Source organism: Scleropages formosus, chromosome 24, assembly GCF_900964775.1.
Source record: "Scleropages formosus chromosome 24, fSclFor1.1, whole genome shotgun sequence".
NCBI lineage: Eukaryota > Metazoa > Chordata > Actinopteri > Osteoglossiformes > Osteoglossidae > Scleropages > Scleropages formosus.
Genome location: NC_041829.1, coordinates 18,572,215 through 18,596,934, shown reverse-complemented (window position 1 = coordinate 18,596,934; position 24,720 = coordinate 18,572,215). Strand labels below are relative to the sequence as shown.

The window sequence follows — 24,720 nt, the reverse complement described above, 5'->3', positions numbered from 1 at the left end:
AGCATACAACTTGACTAGTTTTAAGGTGTTGAAGTATTAAAAGTGAAATATTCTAGGGTAAAAAAATGAGGGTGACGGAAATGTAAGATTTTTTTTCTTTAGAAACCCACTCAAAGGCAAAAAAGTATCAGTGTCAAAATATACTCTGAAAAGTACAATTCCTCCAAAAATTTACCTAAGTACAGGTACCCGAGTAAATGTAACTCGTTACTATCTAAGTCGACGTATATGATATTGAACGATTTAAGTACAACAGTGCTCATACAATGAATATCAGGTGGGAATTATGTTGAGCTTAATTTTAACCAAAGACTAAATCTAAATGTATCGTTAATAGTTGGGATCGTAGTGATGTTCAGCAGCCACACTGTTCTGTGTCGGTATCTTGGTAGCGTTGAACAGTCCATATGGCATCATTCCAAAATGACACTACCCGGCATCATTGCAAATTGCCTCAGCAGTGCAGAACTCATGTGGATAATGAGTTTGTTGTAAACAGAGTGCTACATTGTGACTAGAACATTCCTTAAGACCTCATATCCCTATATATAAATGTATATACTGCACATACACACACAATATACGTGTGTGTGCGTATACACGGTTAGAACGGCTTAGATTCTTTTCTTTTGAATGATGTAGACTCTTGATATCCTTTCATAAGCGCTGGCTGATGCATTCTTTCATTTTCTTCGTTGAAAGCACCAGATGAACTCATTCTACCATTCAGCTGTACTTCATTCTTTTTTAAAGTCACGATTACGGTGAACTATAAAACAATGCAATTTTCCAAACAAAAGCCTTTGACGAACGACAGTGTCACTTTGAATACAGTTCGTCCGAAATACTTCCAGACTATGACGTAATGAGACATTTTAATTTACTGGGATGGATGCGGGTTTGAAACTGTTTACAAACTAAACATAAGTGAAATAATAATCTATACAGATGCAACCTATTACCCACTACTGTATACTGTATAATATAAACAACAGTGAATCTGAGTTCTATAAATATTTCCAACAGGTTTTCCTGCAAATTTATGCAAAAGATATTGTATGCATCCAGTCCAAGGGGGTCACTGATGATGTTTCTAAAAACAGCCCAGCACTTTGAGTGGGGTGGGTTGTGGTGTAAATCCCAGCTGGAAATACATTTGCCCTTGCAATGTGGAACATTATGGAGTGAAAAAGAGCATGAAGGGCTGAAGAGAGCGGCGATGCAAAACCCAAAGTATGGCCTGCAAGGAATGACAGCATGCAGGTGACCCTCAGGGATCTGTGTTTGACACCCTTGACTGAAGCCCTGTGAGGTGTGTGAAGGGCTTTTGTTACACATTCAGAAGTGAAGCTCTCCAGCACATGGGCACTATGCCTGGATGGTGGGATGAAGCAGTTCCAGAAGGAAGATGAAGTCAGCTGATGTCAACAACTGTGTCTGGGTAACACACACACACACACACACACCTTGCCTGGGGGGGTCATGGGGAGCCAGGGCCTAGCTTGGCAACACAGGGTGCAGGGTGTGGGGAGGAGGGGACACACCCAGAACAGGATGCCAGTCTGCTGCAGGCTACCCCAGGCAGGACTTGAACCCCAGACCCACCAAGGAGTGGGACCTGGCCAAACCTGCTGTGCTGCTGAACCCCCCTTTTGAATGAAATCCACTTAAACACAAATCCATCCATCCAGGCTGTCGAAAGGCAAGACTTCAGATGGCGAATGCACGGGGCTGGGTGAGCATAGAGCTGGTAGTGTAGGGGTTGGGATGGCTATCTTTGGATCCAAAAGTCACAGGTTTGAATCTCACCTCCAGCTGTAATACCCTTGAGAGAAGTACTTACCCTAAAATTATTCCAGCAAACAAAAAAGGACTCACCTGTATAAATGGGTAATTACTTGTAGATAGACTAGCTTTGTAAGTCACTTTGGGGGGGGGGAAGTGTCAGCGATATGAATAAATATATATCAGTAGAAATCCGAAGGACTGCATTTCACCTTGTCCGATTGCTACAGATCTCCTTTTTCTACGGCAAATTTACACCTCCACGGTTAGAGAGCCGGTCATTTCTCAGAAACAAACTGGCTGAAGGTAAAAGCTAAGTGCGTGTGGCCATGTGTCCGACGACACCTTCGTATATCGGCCCTTTGGATTTCTCACACAGACCCGAACACCATCTGACAGCTGCGCGCCGACAGCAGCGCCGCCCTGCCAAGCGGTTTGCTCCCACCCCACATTTCTCTTGCGTTTCTCCTGCCAAAAGGAGAGACTCAAGTCTCCGACATGTGGAGTGGTTTTAGCGGCGGAGAAACCGTAGCCTTGGCAGACAAAGGGCCGGTGAAATCATCGCGGAAATATGAGGGACCGCTGGCGGCTCCGGGGCCTCGCACGCCGGGCGGCTCTCGGGAGGCACGCTTTCGGAGAGCCGATGGAAAAAAATAAAAAGTTTTTTCTTTTTTCCTTTTTCGAGGTAACGGGTTAATTCAATTCCACCTGCACTTCCATTGTGTTCAGGCTTTTTTTTCTATACTGCCTTTAGAAATTGTAAAGTGTTCAAAAAAATTCCGCCCACAAAAGCATCTCGTTCTGAAAGGAAGGAAAATGATTTATTTTATTTTGCTGAAAGAGTTCGGTAAATGGTCGTGGCACTTTATAATTAGTAGCTAACATTACCATAGTAAGGCTTTGGGGAAGTGAGTGACCATATCAATGTAGTAATATTGCCTAACAATACATTACAACTGTAAATAGTAGGGCGACACAGCAAGTAACTGCTGTCTCACGGCGCATGGGTGGCGCGAGAGAGCGGGGGTTCGATCCCCGCTCAGTCTGTGTGGAGTCTGCATGTTCTCCCTGTGTCTGTGTGGTTTCCTCTGGGTGCTCTGGTTTCCTCCCACAGTCCAAAGACATACTGTCCAGGTTCCCCCACTGTGCGTGTGTTCGTTCCACTGGTGTATGGATGAGTGACCCATTGTAAGTAGTGTATCTAGCAGTGTAAGTCACCGTGGTGAATAAGGTGTGTGGGCTGATAACACTACATGGAGTTCATTGGAAGTTGCTTTGGAGAAAAGTGTCTTGTAAATAATGTACATCAGAGCGTAATTAGGCCTGTTTCTCCAGAGTTTTTTCAAACCTGTGAAGTTTTAGTCATCATAAATGAGCGTTTTTCCAGCACCGCGTTGCTATGAGAAACGCGCGGCGAAACCACGGTGATGTCCTGCGATCGGCGTGGCAGCGATGAGTCAGGGCAGCGGCGGCAGGACAACATCCAGAACACAAACACCGTGGTATTTTCTCTCCACGGAGAGTAAACAGTCCCCAAGTGTTATAAATCAGAGCGTTGCAGGTGGAAAGCCGAAATATTTCCGCACGCCGATCTCACGGCAGGTGCTCGGATGATGGGCAGAGCGCGATGGACCTTGGGTCTGGTGGGAGCAGAATGACACGTGACAGGATAACGTCACTTTGATCGCCAGCGACTGCGCCTTCTTAAACTTTCTCGCTCAGTCACCAGGGGTGAGACTTCACCTTCGTCGCGGTTCAAAGTTTGCCTTGAGACATAGAAATTCTTTCCCCTGATCCGATGACTCCCCCCCCCACCCATTTTCAAGTGTGACAGTTTTTCGTTTGCCATTTCTGGGAATGCATCACAGTGTCTGTTCCTCACATATCTACCTGTCATGTCTTCTCTGCTGTAAGAACGTTTTCCGGTTGAGATTTACACAGTATTTCCATCCATCCACCCATCCTTCCTGGGAGAAAGCAGGAGACGAACGGCAGTGTTTGCAACAGACCGTTACAAAACACCGCTTCGGGCCGTCATAAGTATGGGAACCCATTGTGTCCCTTACTTTTAGCACAAAATGGTTAATTACTGAGAATCGGTGTTTCTCATGTGGCATAACAGGTGTGTAATGAGCAATTCCATATGTTGCTTTAGAGGAAATCGTGTGTGTAGTAGAAACACGCAAGTAGTGCAGGTGTGAAAATGAGCGAAGCCCAAGTTGAACTGGTTACACCGAGTAAGGAAGTAGAGTCAGGGGGGTAAATCACAGTCATTTGTTTTATAGGTTTATTTTAGTATTTTAGACAAGACTAATGACCATTCCTACAGGGTTCACATACTTTCAAGCAGCATATTGTATCTAAGTACTGTATTCAAGCTGTATAACGTATCTAATTATCTCTGTTGAACTTATAGTGTGTTTAACCCACAGTAAATCTGAAAGTATCATTCATATCATTTTACACCTTAAAGAAGCGCAACGTTTATTATAAGATGCACGCTGTACCTTTTGCAACATGAAAAAAACAACACTATTATATATATGTCATGTCGTTATGTTTTTAATGCTTAGACTTATTGAGATACTTGGAAGACAGGATGAGAGGAGCCCATGAGAGCTGGGACACGAGTTAAACGTCCAGATGCAAGAAGTAACACAGTTCACTGGTTAGTGGTTTAAAGTTGTACAGTGAGAAAGCATGGGTGTAGAAGAGTGTTACAGTATTATACGGCATAACGTTCTTGTAATAATTACCCTTCCGAACAAAATGTACAACTTCCTCTACTTAGAAACCTAGACACAATTAAACATGAGAATGGCGAAAATCTCAGTCAATTCCCAGTTAATTGCAACTCAAGGATCAACAAATTAAATGTGATTGAAAGTTAAATAAATAAATGACAAAGCAAAAAAGGTATTCTCACGTTCATTTAGCGTGAGGAACTGAACCGGACCCTTTCTTTTATGGGGAATTACGGTATTACGGGCCTCCCCCGCGACCGCTAGCTGTCCGCCTGCGTGATCTTAAACAGATTACAGGTGATCCCTTCAGAGCCAAGGACAGGCAAAGGAGACGTTCGGGCGACACGCCTCCAACGTGTCTTTTACGTCACGCGACTGCACTTCCAGGGAAAATGACGCTCCTGCTAACTGAGAAGTCTCAAATTTCTATTTCTGTCCTCAAGCTGAAGAGTTAACTCGCAGGAGCCGCTGCCTCTGCACGGGTGCGAAAGTAGCTGTTGAGCTGTGAACTGTTAAGCGCGTGATATTTTACAGAAAACCATGTGACTACATGAGAGGGTGCAGAGAACACAAACGGCAACACACGGCTACACACGCCTTGTAGGTCGGACAGTTTGACTCAGCATTTTATGGAAATAGACAACACTTGTACACCCGACCATAAGCTTTGCTAATGTGCAGCCACAGGTTGCCAGCTGAAAGACTCAACTGCAGATGTGCTCCAAGATGTATTTTACCATAGTACTCGGTATTGACGTCCATTGCAATTTCCTCCTGAACTTCAGAATTCAGTTTTAAGGAAACTTAAGTAAGCTGAGTGACACCCACTCCAACCACAATTCATTTGGCATTTTTTAATAATGTCAGATCACATACAGTATAGAACAACTCTTGCATATATATCTATATATACAGTTCTAATCTCTATAGGAATGCATTTCAGGCACATTTACATTGAAAAATAGAATAGATTGTTTTAAGCAGCATTTTATATTTGGAAAACATACACCATACAATTTTATTTCAAGGTAAAATATCTACAAGTGCTCATCATTACAAAAATACATCATATTGTTCATCGCAGCACAATGACATCTCCAGGGTTATTCGGTCTAAACATGTTCTCAACTAACAATTAAACCACGAAAGGGTTGAGTTGTTTTACTCGGTTTTATAAACACTATTTAAAGACACGTTAAACAAAGAAAAGCACACTTGTGAAAGATCATAGGAGGCTGACGAACAAGTTTCTTAGGCTCCACTAGTGAAATACATATATAGGATGAGGGTGTTCCTACACAAAGCGTCACCGGTTCCATGGGGATCAGCGGAGCGGTGGACATTTGACGCGGACGTCCGAGTCGGTCCACCTCGGACTGTCTTTTGATGGTGTTTTCAAAGAAAGTTTTTGGCTCATGCTTTTGCAGACACACATTCACATTGCAGGAACTATTTCTCACGTTTGCTTACAATGTTAGTCCAAACCCTCCCGTTTGACATACAGAAGCTGGAATATGCTACTGGTACTCCTGGTATGAATGGATCGAGATCATTGAAAAGCACATCTCACTCCTTTACCCCTAAACTCTTCACTAGTTTGCTTCTGTTCGCCCCCTCTGGTCACTTTTTCGTAGCATTCATCTCTCCCTGTACAAATCAACTCAAATTCTGAAGTTCTGATGCGTCACTCACTCTCACTCTGTGCCCCCCCCCCAAAAATGACAATATATCCAAAAACCAGGTGGTCTATGGCACTTCAGTGCCTTATACTCTAAATTTAGCCTCTGTACGTGCCCTTGAGAATTAGTTTCCGATTCAGACCTCCTGAGACATTTTAGAAAACACAGCTTTTTTCATTTTTTTTTTTTTTTTTTTAAACTGTGCTAAAATGACCTTTTGAGTAAGTGGGTCGGGGGGGGGGTGAGTAACCTGTATAAACTACAGCCCAAGTTAAAAGGAAAACAGTGCAGCAATGAAGCTAAAAACAGACCCTGTCTGTTGAATATAAGGCTGGTGCAGATCGCTTCTCTGCACACATGTGGTCGGTTGCCAGGGTCCACAGACCAGCAGCTTCACAATCGCGTTCGTCCAGCTAAAGCCTATCAATGCAGCCTTCTTCCATCAATAACACTATGTGCCAAAAAAGCCATTACCAGTTCATGAGATTTTCAGGAGAGGCTCCCTGCGTAATCACATTGCAGCCCAGCTTTTATTTGAGCGCTCGCCTTGCTCCTCCAGAGAGCGATACGAGGTTTGAGAAATACCTTTCTGACACATGTGACCAGACGAAAGTACAGGTGCACTTTCCATGTAGCGCTTTGCAGGTGCTAATCTAGCGGTACTGCCCAGATGACCAATCTGAAGAAACAGGTGAAAGGTACAAAACAGATGCTCAAACTGAGTTGGGGAGCTTTCCAATAGAAAGCCCCTGATAACCTTCAACCCTCAACTATCAATCAAGAGGGGAAGAAACCTCCTTGAGCTCTCCCAACAAAAAAGAAAAAAAAAAAAAAACCCACAAAAAGGCTTACATTAAACTCAAGACGCATTATCATAGAGTTACCTTGCCCTCAGCCTTAGTGAGAGTCTACGACTAGAGGTTAGCGTTAACCAACTTAGTTGAGTAATGACTCCCCCAGCCATCTGCATAAGATCTGAAAATCAATTACAAGATCTCCAGTCATTTTCTAAGCTGTATTTACAGTTTACACAAACATTTTCCACACCATGGAGTGCTCACTCATTTCTTTCAGTGTTCCTCAATTCACTTCTGCTTTACCGGACCACGTGGCGCCAAGTGATGACGGCATCACAGCAGACGTGAGCAGACTGACTGCCTCTTGCTGGCAACTGCTCTTGCTCTTCCAACAAGGCTGTGTGGGTGTGAAACTGTATTCTGCTCATTTACAACATCTGGCTTGAAAGATCGATGAAGGAACGGAGGGCTGAAGGCCTCCTAAGAGCCAGCTGCACCTGCCTCCCCAATCCAAGAGAATGCCGGGAAAGGCTTCCTGCTTACACTGCTGTAAGCCGTCACCTCAGAGAGCTGCTCATAAGGAAGGACGACAAACTGTAGCACTGAAAAAGTCAATGGACAGTTTCAGTGCCGCAATCCACCAGTAACGCACCTGGTCAGAGGGAATGGTGTCCCGGTTTTTGTGTTAACACATGCAGAACTGTTCCTTTGTAGCCGTGACATCTACAAGAAAGAATTGGTTTGCGCGATCCTCCCCTTTTCCATCATGTACTACGAGGACACTTGAGTAGGAGAACCATATCATTAACAAATACATCAGCTCAATGTCAATACTTTCAAGGAAAGTATATTGTATTCCTGCACCTCTTATTATGACTTCCAAAATGAACTGCCTTCATAGAGCTCACAAGAATTTTTCTGTAAACAATCACAACTTAAAATTACCTCTTACCATAATTTCCACCTTTGTATGACAAACTTTTTTGGGAAAGTAAAGGAATCACTCTTAAGGAAGATTACATACAGTGCATTCAGAGTATTCAACCCTCAATTATTCAAATTCATTAATTTCTATGTTGCAAGTTCAAATTAAAATATGTAAACTGGACAATTTTTCCAGTCAGCAAATGACTAACCGGAAGGTGATTTCAGCAATATGTTATCGGCTTTGGATTAACCATCTGAACTAAGTCATGTGTACTCAATTTTCTTGAGAAATCACATGATAAGAATCACTTACGTCAGGCTGCATAAGTGGAAAATAAGAAGTGACTGAGGTCTCAAATGAAAAGGCAATTCAGATCAGTGACACTGTCATGAAGACAAGGAGCTGCCCAGTAGAACTAAGACTGCTAAAAGGAAATGTTAGAGAATAACAATAACCTTGGCAGAGCTTCAAGTGTTCCTAGGAGTAGGTAAACCCAGTGCACCAAAATGGGAAAAATAGAACACAAAATGAGATCAACTTGTCTTACTGAACTGAGTAAGTGGATGAGAAGGGTAATTGTCAGTGAAGGGACGTCATCTGACAGACCTGGAGAGCTCCTGGAATAATTGGTTTGAATCTGATGGGATGTAAAAGTTGAGCTATTTCACCTGAAAGCTAAGCACTACATTTGGCACAAACCAAACAGTCCATCACCAAGGGAACAACATCCCAAGCATGAAGCATGATGGTGTCAGCATCAAGCTACTGAGTTATTATTCAGCATGATTGTCTGGGAAGCCTGTTGGTGTCAAAGCCAAGATGGACGGAGCCAAATACAGGCCAATACTACTGAAGAACCCGTTTCCCTCTCTGGAAAATCTGTTTAGCCACAAATACAAGGTCCAGGACAATGACCCAAAAGACTTAAACGAAAAAAAAAAAAAAAAACCCACAAAGAAATTGTTTAAAACAAAAAGTTATTACTCCAAAATTACAAAGGCTTGAAAACCTGCTCAATGACCACAAAACTCCACCAATTCTATTCGTCTCAGCCGGCAGCACTGGAGCAAATTTGAATGGAAGAATGGGCAAAAAAAAGGGGAAAAAAAAAATCCAGAAAAAAGAAAAATCTAAATGTGCAACGCTCATAGACAAAGACAATGGAACTCAGCTTTAATTGCTCAAAAGGCCTATATGTATAGAGAGTTTACTGAGGATGTGAGAAAGGAGTAATTACTTTTATAAAGGAGGAATGCCTTTTCATTTTGGGAAGAAAATATATTGCTGAAATTCCCCCCCCCCCCCCCCCACAATAAATGTGCTGTGTGAAGTGAAAGAATACTTTATGAATGCACTGTAACTTTGTTTAAAGGATCTTGAAGGATATTGCTGTGTAGAACCCAGCATTACCCAACGCGGGTCTGTTTGCCATCTGTGAACTAAAAGCCTCTTGGGAGAAACTGTTTGCTGTAGCCATACAAGAGCTCTGTACCTACAACCAAACGTATCACCAAGTATGCACTTTGTAGTGGAAAGGGAGAAATGAAAGGTAAGGCAGAGGCAGACATGTGACCACATGCTGGGGGGAATTGAAAAGGAGAAACAAGAATGTCTGCATGCCAGGCATATCCATTCATTGCACGATCTGTCGATGGGTTGAAGTTAGTGCAGGCATCATTACACATCGTCACGCAAGATCCCTCGCCGTCTAACCAAAGTCGATACGGGGTCGATACTCTAGTACCATCGGGTAGGCCTGAGAAAAACACAGGAGGGGAGGGGGGGGAGAGCCACATGTTAATTCAGTCACACTAATCGCTCACACTTGTCACTAATGTTATCTGTAAGGTGAAACAAAGACATCATTAGAAACATGAAGATGCATTAGTGTAAATATCCATGGAAACGCTGTACTGTGCTTCTTCAAGGCAGACTTTCTGAAGTTAATGTCTCCATTTTCAGGTGCGAGGGGGTAGTGCTGACAGTGACTGATTCTCGGGCATACACTCGAACGGGCCGGGCAAGTGCGCTGCTCCCACAGGTGAGAAACAACCGGAATCCACGGGCAGATGTGGCCCGAGAAGGCCTCTATTTTTAGACATGGACACGTCTTTGCATATCGCCAAGGAGGGACATGGCACCGAGAGCCGCGTGACCCACTTCTTTCTGTCTGTCGTCCTCTCCCCCCCCCCGGCGGGTGGGGAGTTCATCCTTTCTTTGTGGAGCTGTTGAGTGCCTTTGTATGTCTGCTGCAAAACACTCAATGCTCTGAATAACACTTTGTTGCAAGTCCCCAAGTCAAAAGGGAGATGTCATTTGTTATGTTTAACATATTGTTATGGTTTACGCATACAGAATATGTAGTGCCGTCCTTAAGATCCTGGCACATTTACAAAAATAGCTTTGTCAACATTGAAAAGAGGTAAAACATTAACAGTTTGCCAGGTGACAACTGAGGAATCTGGTGTAGAAAGGGCTGCAGACATCAGCCTGAGAATACACTTTCTGTGCTGCAATGGCATTGTTCTGCCTGGTGATGACATTCCTTTTGACTCAAAATGAAACCCAGTGGACAAGGGGGGGGGGGAGCAGTTTTTTGTCCTGGTGAAAATTTCCAAGCACAAAAAACTAAAAACAAGACATAAGTTTAAAATCACAAGGAAAACTGCAGTGGTAAAACCTACTGTACCATTCTGAGAATCAGTGCACTTCCCTTATTCCAAGGCTGTACAAAAAAATTTTTCCTGCAATATACTTTCCAAAATTTATAGGAACTGTACTGTGCTTTTAACAGAGAAGGTCAATGTGCTTTACTTTCTTGGTTAATCAGTTAGTGAGCACCCTGTGGCAGATGATAGCTCTTCCAAGTCACGAGAAAATGGTGAAAGGAGGAAGAGAAGCACTAACCCTAACCAGGGCCTGTCTTTATAAGCTATCTGGCTGCGAGGGCACCAAGAGGAACCAGGAGAACCAACAAGCCTTCTCTTCCTGCAATGGCAGATGCCCAGGCTGCCCAAGGCACTCAGCTCAGCACAGCATTTCAAGACAAACTTTGACCTGGGAGTTGAACCTTCAAGCAAAACACCCAAGCCATGAAAACCTTCTGATATCAAGGGTTGATTGGTGGCGTTTCCAGCAGGGAGCCACGAGACCCATGAAGTTAACCTCTCAGGGCAGCATGAGGTTGATCAGTTTCAGTTTCGATTTTTCATTTCTGTAGAAGTGCTGCATTTCTGTGAAAACTGCACTTCACCGCAGTTCTTAACCACAAGAACCTTTATTGTGTGCAAAATAACTATATGCAATGAAAGAGTATAAGCAATACATTGTAACCAAGAACGTGTTCAAAACTGGTTGCAATTATGCACCATCAACACAGCCTCTTTCCCCAAATAATTGTTTTAATAACAATAAGGAGCTGTATGAAAATCCATGTTTGTTACATGCAAACATTTAAACTGGACTGCACCTCACATAAACCAGTGTGTCCACACCATGTTTGCATACAAGTGCAGATCGAGATGCTACTTGAAGTCACAGCCAAAAATAGTCTTATTACCCCCACCTGTTTTGCAAAGTCTTCTTTCATTTTGCAAACTTCTATCATCACATTAAGATGTAAGTAAACATTTAACAGATGCGTGGCTAATCTGGCTGTTAATTTAATTATGGTTGTCTTGTTAGGGTTTAGATAGGTTTGCCACCTCATTTGAAATTCAGCCCCACCTTGTTGGTAAGCAGACAAGTTTCATAACCCAATGGTGCCTCTCTCATCTGTGTGAATTATGGAAATGTTCCCTCCTCTGCTTGCTCATTTGTGCCTCACAGTTCTCAGTCGGTGGTTTGTCTAATGAATCTAATTCTCTGCCTTTATCTCTTCTCTCATTGCTTTGTGCCATTACCTGAAAGACCGGATATTTCTATTTCCAGCATTCCCGTTCTTTCCAGAAATTGCCTTTATAGGGGAATTCATTTCTCTGCTCACTTTGTCAAAATCCCTTTAAAAAGTCACATTTTGTATGCAGTCTTTTGTAATCATTTGTATTCAAATACTGGATAATAAAACACTACTATATGCATATAACTATTATTGTACCCTGTGAATATCCCAGTGATGCTGAGTAACAAATATTACGCATTCAGCATAAAACTGTACTTTAGAATCACACATCTGCAGCTAAGTCTTTCTGTAATGCACACATTGCATCTTCTATGAGATGTACGTTGCTTTGGAGAAAAGTGTCTCCTTAATGAATAAATGTAAAACACATGTCCATGTATAACTGTTCCTTGTTTACTTTATACAAGTGCTATAGTTTTTACCTTCAGCTCTCTAGTTTAATAGAGGCTTAAGGAAAATGATCATCTGGTTCACTGTGTGTACTTAAGTATGACTTCGCAATGAGATCTTGGCTATTTTTTGCCATCTTACAAATGGCAGACAATTTCACAGCTGGGTAGGCTGCAGCCTGGAAAGGAGAAGGTGAGGCCAAAGGGAAAGCAGGCCATCCCAGAATCCCACACATGCTACTGGAGCTCCCTGGCAATACATTTGAAGTATCACAAACAAACAAACAAACAAATAAATAAATAAATAAATGAGCAAGCCATTGATTTGGGTGGGTTCCTCCTTATACGTGGTATTTTTCTCTGCCAAAGGAAACAATGAAGTTCCAAGCATTTCAATGCAGCATTCAAAAAATTCATTCTGATGATTATGTACAGCACTTGCTTCTTAAGTCTTTCGGTTACAGCTCAAAGCTGAAGTGTTTTTTCTTATAGTTTTGTCTGCTGTCCTCAGGTGACATGTTTCAGATTATGGGACTGTCTCCTGAGTGGCAGTCACATTTCCAGTGGCGAGCCAGCTAATCAGCTTAAAGCCAAGCTGTGGCTCTCATCTGACTAGTATAGAGAGGAGCCATTCAGCAGCAGCATCCATGTGTAAGAAGAAAAAAAAAACGCAAAACTGAAGGGAAAAAAAAAAAAAAAAAATTATATATATCTATAAATAACTGAATGGAGAAGTGAAAAGCTGCATTTATTTATGCTTACATTTTCGCCCCGAAGCCTCCACCTTGTCATGTAGATAAACTCCATGGTGTGGTCCTTACCCATGATTTCCCCATTGCATAGAACATCCAGCTGTGAAGAGAGAAACAGCAGGTGACAATGAAGCAGTTTGGCTGGTTGATGGTGACCTTTGGACAGGAACTGTCAGGAGGGTGACCCTCAGGGAGTAAGTGTCACTGGACCCTGGCAATGACACCTTGCTGAAGGTGTTCAATTTGCCGCTGTCACAGGACAGCTACTTCTAGTAAGTGTTTTTGTAAGGGATCTTTCGTAAAAACAGCAACTGAAGCACACCGCAACGAGCACAACCCAAGTGAGATTGAACTATGCTGTCAGTGTTTGATTCTCCCCAATGCCCACGATAAATAAGAGACACCCTTGCAGTTGAGACACTATCCTGCTAACAGCAGAAGATTTCTAACCACTGAACAAACATGCTGATAGGTATGTGCTCTAAGTGACCCTAGGTATAAACACACAGCGCACTATAAAGGCAGGAATGAAAAAGCTGCAGCTGGAATTTTAAGTGAAGCACAACTCAAAGTGCCTTTTCCATTTGCACTTTCCATCTAGAAAGATTATGGATGAGATGGATTCAATGTGTCGCTTACCTCATAAGAACTTGGAAGCTTTAACTTCAAGCTAAGAAATTTCTTAATTGTACCGACGGTCACCCGAGTCGAGCACCGTATGAATTTCTTCATTAAGCCCTAGAGGAAGCATTAAAGTCAGATTAAGTACATTGACATGCATTAATATCTCAAACTGCTTATGCGCTGTCAAGTTTTATTAAAGAATAAACACTCCTGTGTTAGAATGCAGCTTTTGGTTAAAGATATTACAGATAAAAATGTGCATGTCCATTAGAAACAGACTTTGCGCCCCCCCCCCCCCCCCCCGAAACTGGAAACCTTGCACGGTATCTCAGTTATGGAGGCCAACGTTAGCATATAGAGGAGGGAACACCATTAGCAATTACACCAATGGATAAGCGACTCAATGTGTGGCACAGATTGATATGAGCATAATTAGTGACTTGTGTTGCTCTGCCAAAGATATAACAAAAAAGCCTCCTTTTACCCCCCCCAATTAAAAACCAGTTACACGGCACTGTTTATTAACAGAGCTGTACTATATACACCGGGAGCATCAGGCACCTGAAGAGAAGAGCATTTTCAGGCTTCGGTGAGCTGATGAGATGAGGGCAAAGGGGTGAGGACAGGCGAGTGGGCGGGGAGGGGAAAAGGCAGAAAGAAAGGAATAGAAAACTGCGACAAAGAAGGAAAACGGGTCGGAGAAGGTTTAGGAAGGACCTGTATTAGTATTAGAAGAAAATACAACCTCATTGGCTCCGATTTGTCAATGCGAAAAACATTCAATTTTGTCACAGTATCTATTTTCCAGCCATGAATGTTGAACATATCTGAACTATTTCTGAACAAGAAATTTTATTTTCTATTTTCAGCATTGCTGCCTTATAATGAAAAGGACCCAGGTTCAAATTCCTGATCCTACTGTATTAGCTCTGATCAAGGTATGTATCCTGATATGGACCAAAAAATAAGCCAGCTATATAAATGGACAATTAATTGTAATCACCTTAATATGAAAACCTAACAGTGTAAGCTGCTTTGCAGAATGGGAAAGCTTGAGAGAACAGAAAATGAATGAGGAGGTAAGATTAACAGAAAACACAGGTGTGGTCAGAGGGTGGAAAAACCTGCAAAAGAGGAGCTGATGGAGAAGATGTGGGAAGTCAGAGTACATCCAGGTCACTGCAGTATGACTGACCTTCACAATATTCTCCCCCATCTGCCCATTGTTGCGCAGGCAGTCCAGGCAGATCGCTATCTGGGGGTCGCTCCTGTGGTAGTCCTGGTCTGCATCCTGCTCGTTTTCCTCGTCAACTCTCGGCTTCTTGGACTTGGGGCCATCGTCTGCGGGAAGAAGACCTTCATGTTGGCTTGGTCTGAAGTTTTGTATTTCACTTCTGCCGTTACAGGATTCAATCGTTCTATTGTTCCCAATTCTAAACTGAATTTTAAAAATTGATCCAGCAGTGATTTTGGATCCATTCTGAAAAAACCATTCATTCACACTTGTATTTTCAGGAAGGCTTCATGCAGTTGTCACCATACAAGAAAATCAAGCAAAGGGTCATGACATACATCCTAGAAACACATGGCATGCAAGTATCCAAAAACCAATGAATGAAGGCAGACAGTGGCACTTCACTCCATGTTAGACAACACCATGGAAGTCACGAAGGAGCTGCAGTCTTGCTTTCAGGGCACTAAACACGCTAATTTTCAAACGCTCTCAAAGAAATCTCTTAATACCCTCTGTTAATAGAATGTGACAAATTGTCCTTCATGAACAAATCAAGACCAACAAGGGTTTTAATTAAACGACAGCATCTCGTACGCTCAAGGACACCGGAGACACGCGGTATGATGTGGGGACAAGACCGTTTTGACAAAGGAGAGCCGCCAATCACTCAGTCAGTCCCAGTCCTACTGATTTCACTCCTCTCGTCTCAGAGTGAAAGCACAGGTTTCATCAGCCTTCCCCCACGACCCATCCTCTCTGCCCTCAGACGTGACTCACTGCCACCTACTGCAGTGCCTACAGAAAGAGTTTTGACGCAGAATAAAGGACCTCGGATCACCGCTCTGTCTTTGTCCCTTTCCTTATCGCTCTCCCTCCTGGAGGCCCTAAACCTTTCACCTGACACAAGACCCATTTATGCCTCAACCCACGTCCCACTCCCACTCCTTCCGCCAACTGTCCCAGCAATGACAGCACAATTTCCATAACTCTTCAGCCAGCTGATTAGAGATCCCTTCCCAGTCAATACTACTGAGGTGCCAGCTTCAAACTGAAGTAAAGGGGGGCAATTCTTACCCCTATTAGGAAGCAAATATTCCCATCTTTTTCACTGAAGGACAATGATATTAGTATTATTTGGGCCCAGTTCATGGTGTTCAAATGTGTTGTTTTTTTTTTTTTTTTTAAAAAAAGTACATTGCTTGCTGCCTTGATTCTAAAAAGTAAATATAAATGCAGATGTGGTACTTTGAAAAAGTAATGTGAAAAACAGGCCAGACAAAGGACCATTGACACTAACAGCAATGCATATTGAACTCCTCTGCTCACACTGATGAAATAAAGAGCTATCAACGACATAACAGTATGAATAACAAATGACCTCACCTGTACTTTTAACAAGATTTTATTAAAAAAAGAAAAAAAAAGAAAAAACAGATCAAGGCACACTTAGACATTCAACTAGAATGAGGGGCTATTTTCTCATAATTGTTTATCCCTGCACTGCTATATTCACTGAAATGTTAGAGAATGTACTTAAATAGACAGCGTTTACCTTCACCGTTTTCTTTTGACCTGTTCTTCTTCCAGAACTCAATCTCCTGTTGTTGTTCCCCTAGTTATCAGATAAAAAGAAAATTATTGCAAAAAACAGAGCAGAATAAAAGCCAGCAATCAAAACAAGATGGTGCCATTAGCCATTACGAAAATGACATGCCTGTACCTCCGTCAATGTGCTGCTTGCATTATTCTTTATCTGCTTACCAAACACTTCCATACAAAAATAGCTGACATAACAATTTTACATATAATTTGCAATTTTATGAGTAAACAGTCATTCACTGATATGCTGGAGAGTTTTTTTCCAGCAAGGGACTTCAAAACTTAATATCTCCATCATGTGAGATCAACATGCAACCTGTTAGTCTAGATCTTATTTCAATATTTCTATTGGACAATGAGTCACTAATTTTTTTGTCAAGTCCATTTCTTTGTAGGAATCTAATGATCAATTTCTTAAAGGAACATAAAGATTATGTATATATTTAACGCAAATGTGCGTTACCTCTAATTGTGGAAATTAGAGTACAGTACAGAGGGGGCGTGGTGGGTTTGACCTGTGCCCGCTCTCTGGTGGGTCTGGGGTTCAAGTCCTGCTTGGCGTGCCCTGTGATAGACTGGTGTCCCCTCACCCTCCGGCCTTGTGCCCCGTGTTAGGCTCCGGTTCACCGCGACCCCGCTTGGGGCAAGCGGTTTTAGACTGTGTATGTGTAGTTAAGGCCCTTAAAATTTCAACCCACATTAAAGTGATCAGCTGCAGAAGGTGAGCAGAAAGCAACGTATATTCCCTTCCAGCAATGCATACCATCGCGTATACATCACCATGGCAGCATCAGTGATTATTACGATAATAAAGACTTCATTCAACGTATCGCCGATAAGCACAGCCGACGGTTCACATTTTCATTTCCCATTTCTTGCTTAAACATGCTAATAAAATGCTGTTTCAAAAACTACAATCTTACCAATGTTTATTCATATCACGATCTGAGATGCACAGCAAAAAATCTACAGTTAAATCAAACAAAGGATGTGAATGAAATGTGGCTAAAACACCAATCAACGGCGCTCAGTTGACGTTATCGGTACATTGAGGAAATTACTGAAAACATGATCATGGGCTGAACGGCAGGAAAGCATCATCTTACTTTCTCGAAGTCCAGGCACAAGTTTAAATATGATTTCCTCCAAGGTGTTGTCCAGCCTAAAGGAAAAGGGGAGAGCGGGACTGTGACAAAAGGAAAGGACTGCTGAGTAGGTGTGTGGTGCTTCACCAGCAAGGTGGGGACAACTGTAGGAATCACAGGGCTCCCTTGCTGCCCATCAAAGTCCAGTGAGCCACTGATTTAGAGGCACATGAAATATTAAAAGTGTGAGGGAATGCTGTTCCTCCACCCAAACTGTAACTGACAGTAGGTAGGGACTTCAAACTCAATCTGCCCTTTAACAAGTTACACAAACACACAGTACATTCAGTAAGTATTATCACTGGTGATTGTGTGACGCTGCTGTGGTTATGAGAGAGCAGTTACACAAAACATTACACGTAACATAGGAGCCGAAGGCTCGCGACCACAGCAGCGTGGCACAGCGGCCAGATTTCGGATTTACTGACTGTACCGTGGAAAGCTGAAGACGAGCATCATGATATGTCCGCATTCTTATGTCGTACCATATTCTTTTTTCTGCATGGTCTTGTCTTCCTTACACCACAAGTATCAACACCAGGCACATTAAATACAAACCATTCAAAGGCAGAACAGTTACCACAAGCCTGGAGGTTGTAAATCCTGGTCTTATCGGTCCCCTGTGTATGCTAGTTTTGTTCCTACTGTGCTAATTAAATAATCTTTTATCAGCCCTCCATTGAACTCCTGGGCTGAGGATTTCCTAAATTCTGCATCATGTTAACTGAAGAGTGTTTTGGGGAATATAAATTACAAGATATGAGAAAATTGCTCCAGTTGTGCTTATTTAAAATATATACTTAGTCTGCAAAATTTAAAAATATTGAACTTAATGGAGTCATTAATCTATATTATTTAATTTTGATAAATTTGTAGCTAAAGTAGACCATCTATTGACCATACTCAGTTTAATTAAACTGAGCATTTTTTGCATTAGTTCGTATGCATTAATTTTTACCATTTTGCTATAATTTGCATTTAGTGCAAGACCCCAATTAACACTTTACAGTTTACCATGATAACAATCATGCCATTTCAATTCAGTTAACAGCTGAAGGAAGGATAATTACTAAAATTTATATTTGCATAAAAGAGCCAAGCTTTAAAACTGCTGATTTAAAAATAAATGCATTGTTGAACTTTACAAAATAAATGCATGTGTTACATAACTGAGTATTCTTAAAGACCATGAATGACAATGATGCTTTCAAATCACAAAGCCCTGAAGTATGCTGGTCATGAAAATTGTGAATATTAGTATACTGCAACTGATTTCAAGGAAAAAGAGCAACACCTGATAAAATGTATGTGGTCACATAAAAAGAGAAAGTCTTCCACCTGCTCATGTAGGACTGGATGTTTCTAGAGATTCTGTACCTGTGTGTGTGTGTGTGTGTGTGTGTGTGTGTGTGTGTGTGTGTGTGTGTGTGTCACACCAATGACAGGAAGCAGAACACATGAAACCAAAAGGTTTTGACATTTTGACTGTCACCTATAAACCACTATATCCTTCACCGAAACACCCAAACACACAGCCTGATCTTGCAGCAGGATTCTGACTGCAGATGACCAAATAAGGGTGCATGTACAGCATACACTGCTCCTTCTTTAATAACTAAACGGCCCCGACATGGCGAGCAGGAGAAAGCACAGCATCGCTCAAAGAGGTCTTGGTCTTCAGGCTTTCCCTTGGCTCATGGCACAGCTCCTCCATGCTGATGAGAGAGATCCAGCTCTCCTGGAACTTGTAATGTCAAGATCAAGTTCATCATCATCTAACTATTCCTCCCACCCACATAGTGAAGGCCTGTGATTCGGGAACAAGGGACACAGTTTACTCATTTTTCCTCTCCTACAACCAACATTAAATTCAAGGAGTGAATAAAATGTCCCAGGCTTAGATCTGCCCAACTTCACAGGAGAGACATTTTGAGGAGCACAAGGATTTATCTTTGACATGCTTTGAGAAAACGGATATTTTTGGCACATATAAGAGAGCCTTTAATACATTTGCATAATGTTATTCTATATTCTCACAGTTACATGTTCTTCCCATCAACAGAAGTCACATTGTACTAAAACAGCTTACCTTAACATTTCTAGAGGATTTGTTTCATGAACTTGGATGCCACATTTAGGACAGTCATTGCTGTCCTCAAAATGCTGGACAATGCAGCTTTTACAAACTGGCAAATAAGAGGGAGACAAGAGGAGAAGTGTGTTGAAATACATGTCAGACATCACACCACAAATGACGACAAAAAAAAACTGCATTTTGACTACATCTTATCAAAAAAGACATTTAGTTAACAGAATGCATTACTTACAAATCACCTGGATCAGCAAGTCATGTTTACCTTTATTTTACAACATACAGTACTAGGGCCGCATGGCGGCGCAGTGAGTAGCGCTGCCATCTCACAGCACCTGTTTGCACATAAGGTGGAACCTGACTCAGTCTGCATGGAGCCTGCATGTCCTGCCTGTGTGGGTTTACCCCAGGTGCTCTGGTTTCCTCCCACAGTTCAAAGACACTCAGTTCAGGTAAATTAGTGATGCCAAATAGCCCATAGTGTGTGAATGTGAGTATGTGTGTGTGGCCACACTGCAATGAACTGGCATCATGCCCACAGTGTACCCCCTCAGCCATGGGCCGACCAATTCCAGGATATTCCCCAGACGGGGGAGGCAACCGGGGGGGGGCAACTCCAGGACACATGGTTAGTGAAAATGGATTAATGGAAATTACAATCCCATGTTGTAAAAGACAACTCAAATTATTAACGCAAGTCCCTCTCCGTTTGCCAACAAAAGCATATTGTTCTCATAAGGGCTTCCTGATCACTTTTATGGAGTCTTCCATCCTTGTTTTTGCTGCAATCTTACAAAAATATGCGTTTCCAAGACTCAAATTATAACTTCAGTCTCATGAATGCACTGTCATAGAAAAGCTGTGTAAAGAGGACAAAAAGCTATTTCTAGACACCCTGTTTGGAAAACAATACTTCCAATTCCCATTTCATCAAACGGCTGTGAAAAAAGACAAAGAGGAGGTCAGACGAACTCAATATAACACTACGCCAGACTGAGTAGACAGAGTACCATGGTATCAGTGCTACATTTCTGCTCACATGGCCAATAATATTTTCATTCTGAAGACATTATATAGGGTTTTCACAAAATTTTGTGCAAACCTTTACAGCGAAGCAATGTAGGACAGCCAAAGAACATATACTTTGCCTACAAACCATTTTCTCTAAGCTACAAACATGCCAGAAGTTACAAAACATATGAGAAAGTCCTCCAAATGCTAAAACTGCCACACAAAACTGTTCTCCATGTGAAAGCACTACCAGTGACCATGTGCATTTTCGGAAACCTTCCATCAGCCAACACTAATGAAGGAAACAAGATGAGTTCAGTTGCACAAACAGATGTTAAACCCATCTCAGAATGGATGTGCCTTTCATTATTAATGTTTAATAACAGCAGAGCAACCTGGAAATTAAGATTTGTAGATCTTATCCCCCTCCATAAGCAGACAATGCTGAAATGCAAACCAACATTAAAACAAAAATAAAATCATCAAAATGCTTCTGCAGGCTAAAGCCTTCCCCTCTTGACATGTCAGGTAGAAGGGAGTCATTTTATGGGGAATGCTGCAACAAAGACACCAAATTACAGTTTAGATTGAAATTAACCCTCTGACAACTGCAAGTGCTGAAGCCCGAATAGAGATAAGACCACAGAGCATAGAACGTGGGCAAGCTGTAGCTATCATATTCCTGCAGCAGGCAAGACCACAACCTGATACACACACACACACAATCATAACCACACCTGCACATGTGACATTTAAAAAAATAAAAAATGTAAAACCCAATTTTAATTCTGCTGAGGCGACAGCTGGAACTGCCTGTATTGATTTCTTTCACACTCTAAGCTTCCTTCCTGTTCCGCGCTATACAGGAAGAAAGAGCGTTGCCATTACGAATTTGCTCTCCCGCTGCAGAAACTTCTGGAAAGTCGACGGCACCCTGAAAAGGTCAGAATTTTAAAGAGAACTGATTACACTATGTAGGTTATCTGAATTTCGGCAACACTTGAATGAATCATAATGAATATGACATTATCATTTCTGTCCCTTTTCAATGTATGGTTTTTACACTGAGTGTAATTGACCCATTTGAACAGCTGGATTATTTTAACTAGGGAAACTCAGGGTAAGTAGAGCAGGAGTAGGGATGCAAACCCTGCTCCATGTCTTCAAGGTTCCACCTCTAACCCCTATGCTACCGACTGGCCTTCTGTTTTTACACAACTATATCCAGAATCATGTGAACAGAGGTCAAATCCTAGTTTTCTGACTGAAATGAGACAGCTATAACCACTGTGGTACCCACTGCCCTTCACAGATACTCGTATCCCTGCAACATCCGAGAAAACCGATTCCTTACAGACAAGCAACGTTGACAGATATAAAAATCTGTAGACATCAACTACTTTTATTCAACATTGCTCTGCAGGTATAACATAGGCAAAGGACATGGGTGGCCATGTCAGAAACATACTAAAGTAATTACAGTATTTAAGCAGTTAAACACATGTAGGCTTTAAAACCCGTTTTTCTCGTGACAGCCTGAAACTGAGTTATTCTTTCGAAGTGTTTGTCAAGCAGATTAGAGCTTATGTCTTATTTATAAGTAATAAATATTTCAGCAGAGAATAAGTGTTCTTTAAAAACACAAGGACCCCCCGCCTCAATTAAAATTCCATCCTGCAGGAAGGTACCCAGAAGTATAACCAGGAAAGCGGTACGTGTGACAGCACTTGTTCTGATATCAGTCCTCTGTAGACAAAGCACAATCTAAATCTGGATCGGACCTTATTTAGCCACAACATTAAGGTTCGTATCATATGACACGACGCAGCACCCAGAAACATTCAAGGCTGACAATGCTTGAATGGGCCTGTTATGAGGAAAGAAACATGGGACAGAGTCCTCCTCCAGCGATGACCACTTCTACATTTGGAGATCACCTTATAGACGCGCTATGGAACGAAAATGTAAAATGTTATGCACTCTTAATTTGATGTGTTCACATTCACGCACATCAAATTCAACTAAATGGGAAGGTAGACTTCATCAACATAAAAAAAAAAAAAAAATGGTACTTTGCTAAGTTGTAGCTCTGCAATTGTTAACTTGCACATCCTCTTCAAACTGCACCGAGTGACTCGGTCATTTAAAGAGTGGTGCAAGTGAAGAGGTCATGGTGTCTTGTTCTGCAGTGTCCTCGGGTCACCGAAGACCCAACATAACATCAGGGTCTAACCATTTTGCATTAAGTCCACACAGGAGTCCAAGGATTCAGCAGGACGGAGGAGAGAATGGCGATAGAAACATGTGCTTTGATGGACTCTCCACTGATGAGTAAGAAACGGAGGCTGGGGTAAAGTGGCAAGACATTCGTTCTGAAGTGTTCATACAAAAAGATTGACTTCAGTATGAACATATGGAACACGGTATAAAACCTGAATGTTTTGCTTAAAAAAAAAACTACTTGCTACTTTTGACCACTAACTTTTTTAATCTGAACATGTATTGTACTCCTAAAAGACTGAAATACATGGCAATATTCGAAATGGTTGTCATATATGAAACATGTCTTTGCAGCAATATTTCAGAAATGAAAATCCCCTGGCCCCACCCTGGAGCCAGGCCTGGGGGGGGGGGCTCGCATGCGAGCGCCTGGTGGCCAGGTCTATGCCCACGGGGCCTGGCCGGGCTCAGCCCGAAGCCACAACGTGGAGCCGCTCTTCGGTGGGCTCACCACCTGCCGGAGAAACCGTAAGGGGCCGGTGCATTGTGATTTGGGCGGTGGTCGGGGCCGAGTGCCCGGCCGACCCAAACCTCGGGCGCCAACTCTGGTTTTTGGGACTTGGAATGTCACCTCACTGGCGGGGAAGGAGCCTGAGCTGGTGCGGGAAGTTGAGAGATACCGTCTAGATATAGTCGGGCTCACTTCCACTCACAGCTTGGGTTCTGGAACCACTCTACTCGATCGAGGGTGGACTCTCCACTATTCTGGCGTTGCCCAAGGTGAGAGGCGGCGGGCTGGTGTGGGCTTATTAATAGCCCCCCAGTTCAGCCGCCATGTGTTGGAGTCTACCCCGGTGAATGAGAGGGTCATCTCCCTACGCCTTCGGGTCAGGGAACGGTCTCTCACTGTCGTTTGTGCTTATGCGCCTAGCGGCAGTGTAGAGTACCCGGCCTTTTTAGAGTCCCTGGGGGGCGTGCTGGAAAGCGCTCCCACTGGGGACTCTGTCGTTCTACTGGGGGACTTTAACGCCCACGTGGGCAGCGACGGTGATACCTGGAGGGGCGTGATTGGGAGGAACGGCCTCCCTGATCTGAACCCGAGCGGTGAGTTGTTATTGGATTTCTGTGCTAGTCGCGGTTTATCCATAACGAACACCATGTTCATGCATAAGGGTGTCCACCAGTGCACTTGGCACCAGGACACCCTAGGTCGGAGGTCGATGATCGACTTTGTAGTCGTTTCTTCTGACCTTCGGCCATATGTTTTGGACACTCGGGTGAAGAGAGGGGCTGAGCTGTCAACTGATCACCACCTGGTGGTGAGTTGGATTCGATGGCGGGGGAAAAAGCTGGACAGACCTGGCAGGCCCAAACGCATAGTGAGGGTCTGTTGGGAACGTTTGGCGGAGGCCCCTGTCAGAGAGGTCTTCAACTCCCACCTCCGACAGAGTTTCAACCAGGTCCCGAGGGAGGTGGGGGACATCGAGTCCGAATGGACTATGTTCCGCTCCTCCATTGTCGGTGCGGCGGTTCGGAGCTGCGGCCATAAGGTCTCCGGTGCCTGTCGCGGCGGCAATCCCCGAACACGGTGGTGGACACCGGAAGTAAGGGATGCCGTCAAGCTGAAGAAGGAGTTCTATCGGGCCTGGCTGGCTCATGGGACTCCTGAAGCAGCTGACAGGTACCGACGGGCCAAACGGAGCGCGGCTCTGGCAGTCGCCGCGGCAAAAACTCGGGCTTGGGAGGAGTTCGGTGAGGCCATGGAGGAAGACTTTCGGTCGGCCTCAAAGAGATTCTGGCAAACCGTCCGGCGACTCAGA

General features: G+C 43.0%; 1 protein-coding gene across 1 annotated transcript in view; it reads right to left on the bottom strand.

The window, feature by feature from the left end:
* Positions 1-5,406: 5,406 nt before the first annotated feature.
* pcgf5b (polycomb group ring finger 5b) overlaps positions 5,407-24,720 on the bottom strand; it is a 24,017-nt gene continuing 4,703 nt past the window's right edge. The window contains exons 2-8 of the mRNA XM_018761192.2: positions 19,667-19,763; positions 17,539-17,594; positions 16,386-16,445; positions 14,795-14,940; positions 13,615-13,713; positions 12,986-13,075; positions 5,407-9,689 (exon numbers count right to left, since the gene is read on the bottom strand). Coding sequence (XP_018616708.1) covers positions 9,642-9,689; positions 12,986-13,075; positions 13,615-13,713; positions 14,795-14,940; positions 16,386-16,445; positions 17,539-17,594; positions 19,667-19,763 — 596 coding nt within the window. The 3' untranslated portion in view covers positions 5,407-9,641. The remainder of the gene's footprint in view (positions 9,690-12,985; positions 13,076-13,614; positions 13,714-14,794; positions 14,941-16,385; positions 16,446-17,538; positions 17,595-19,666; positions 19,764-24,720) is intronic.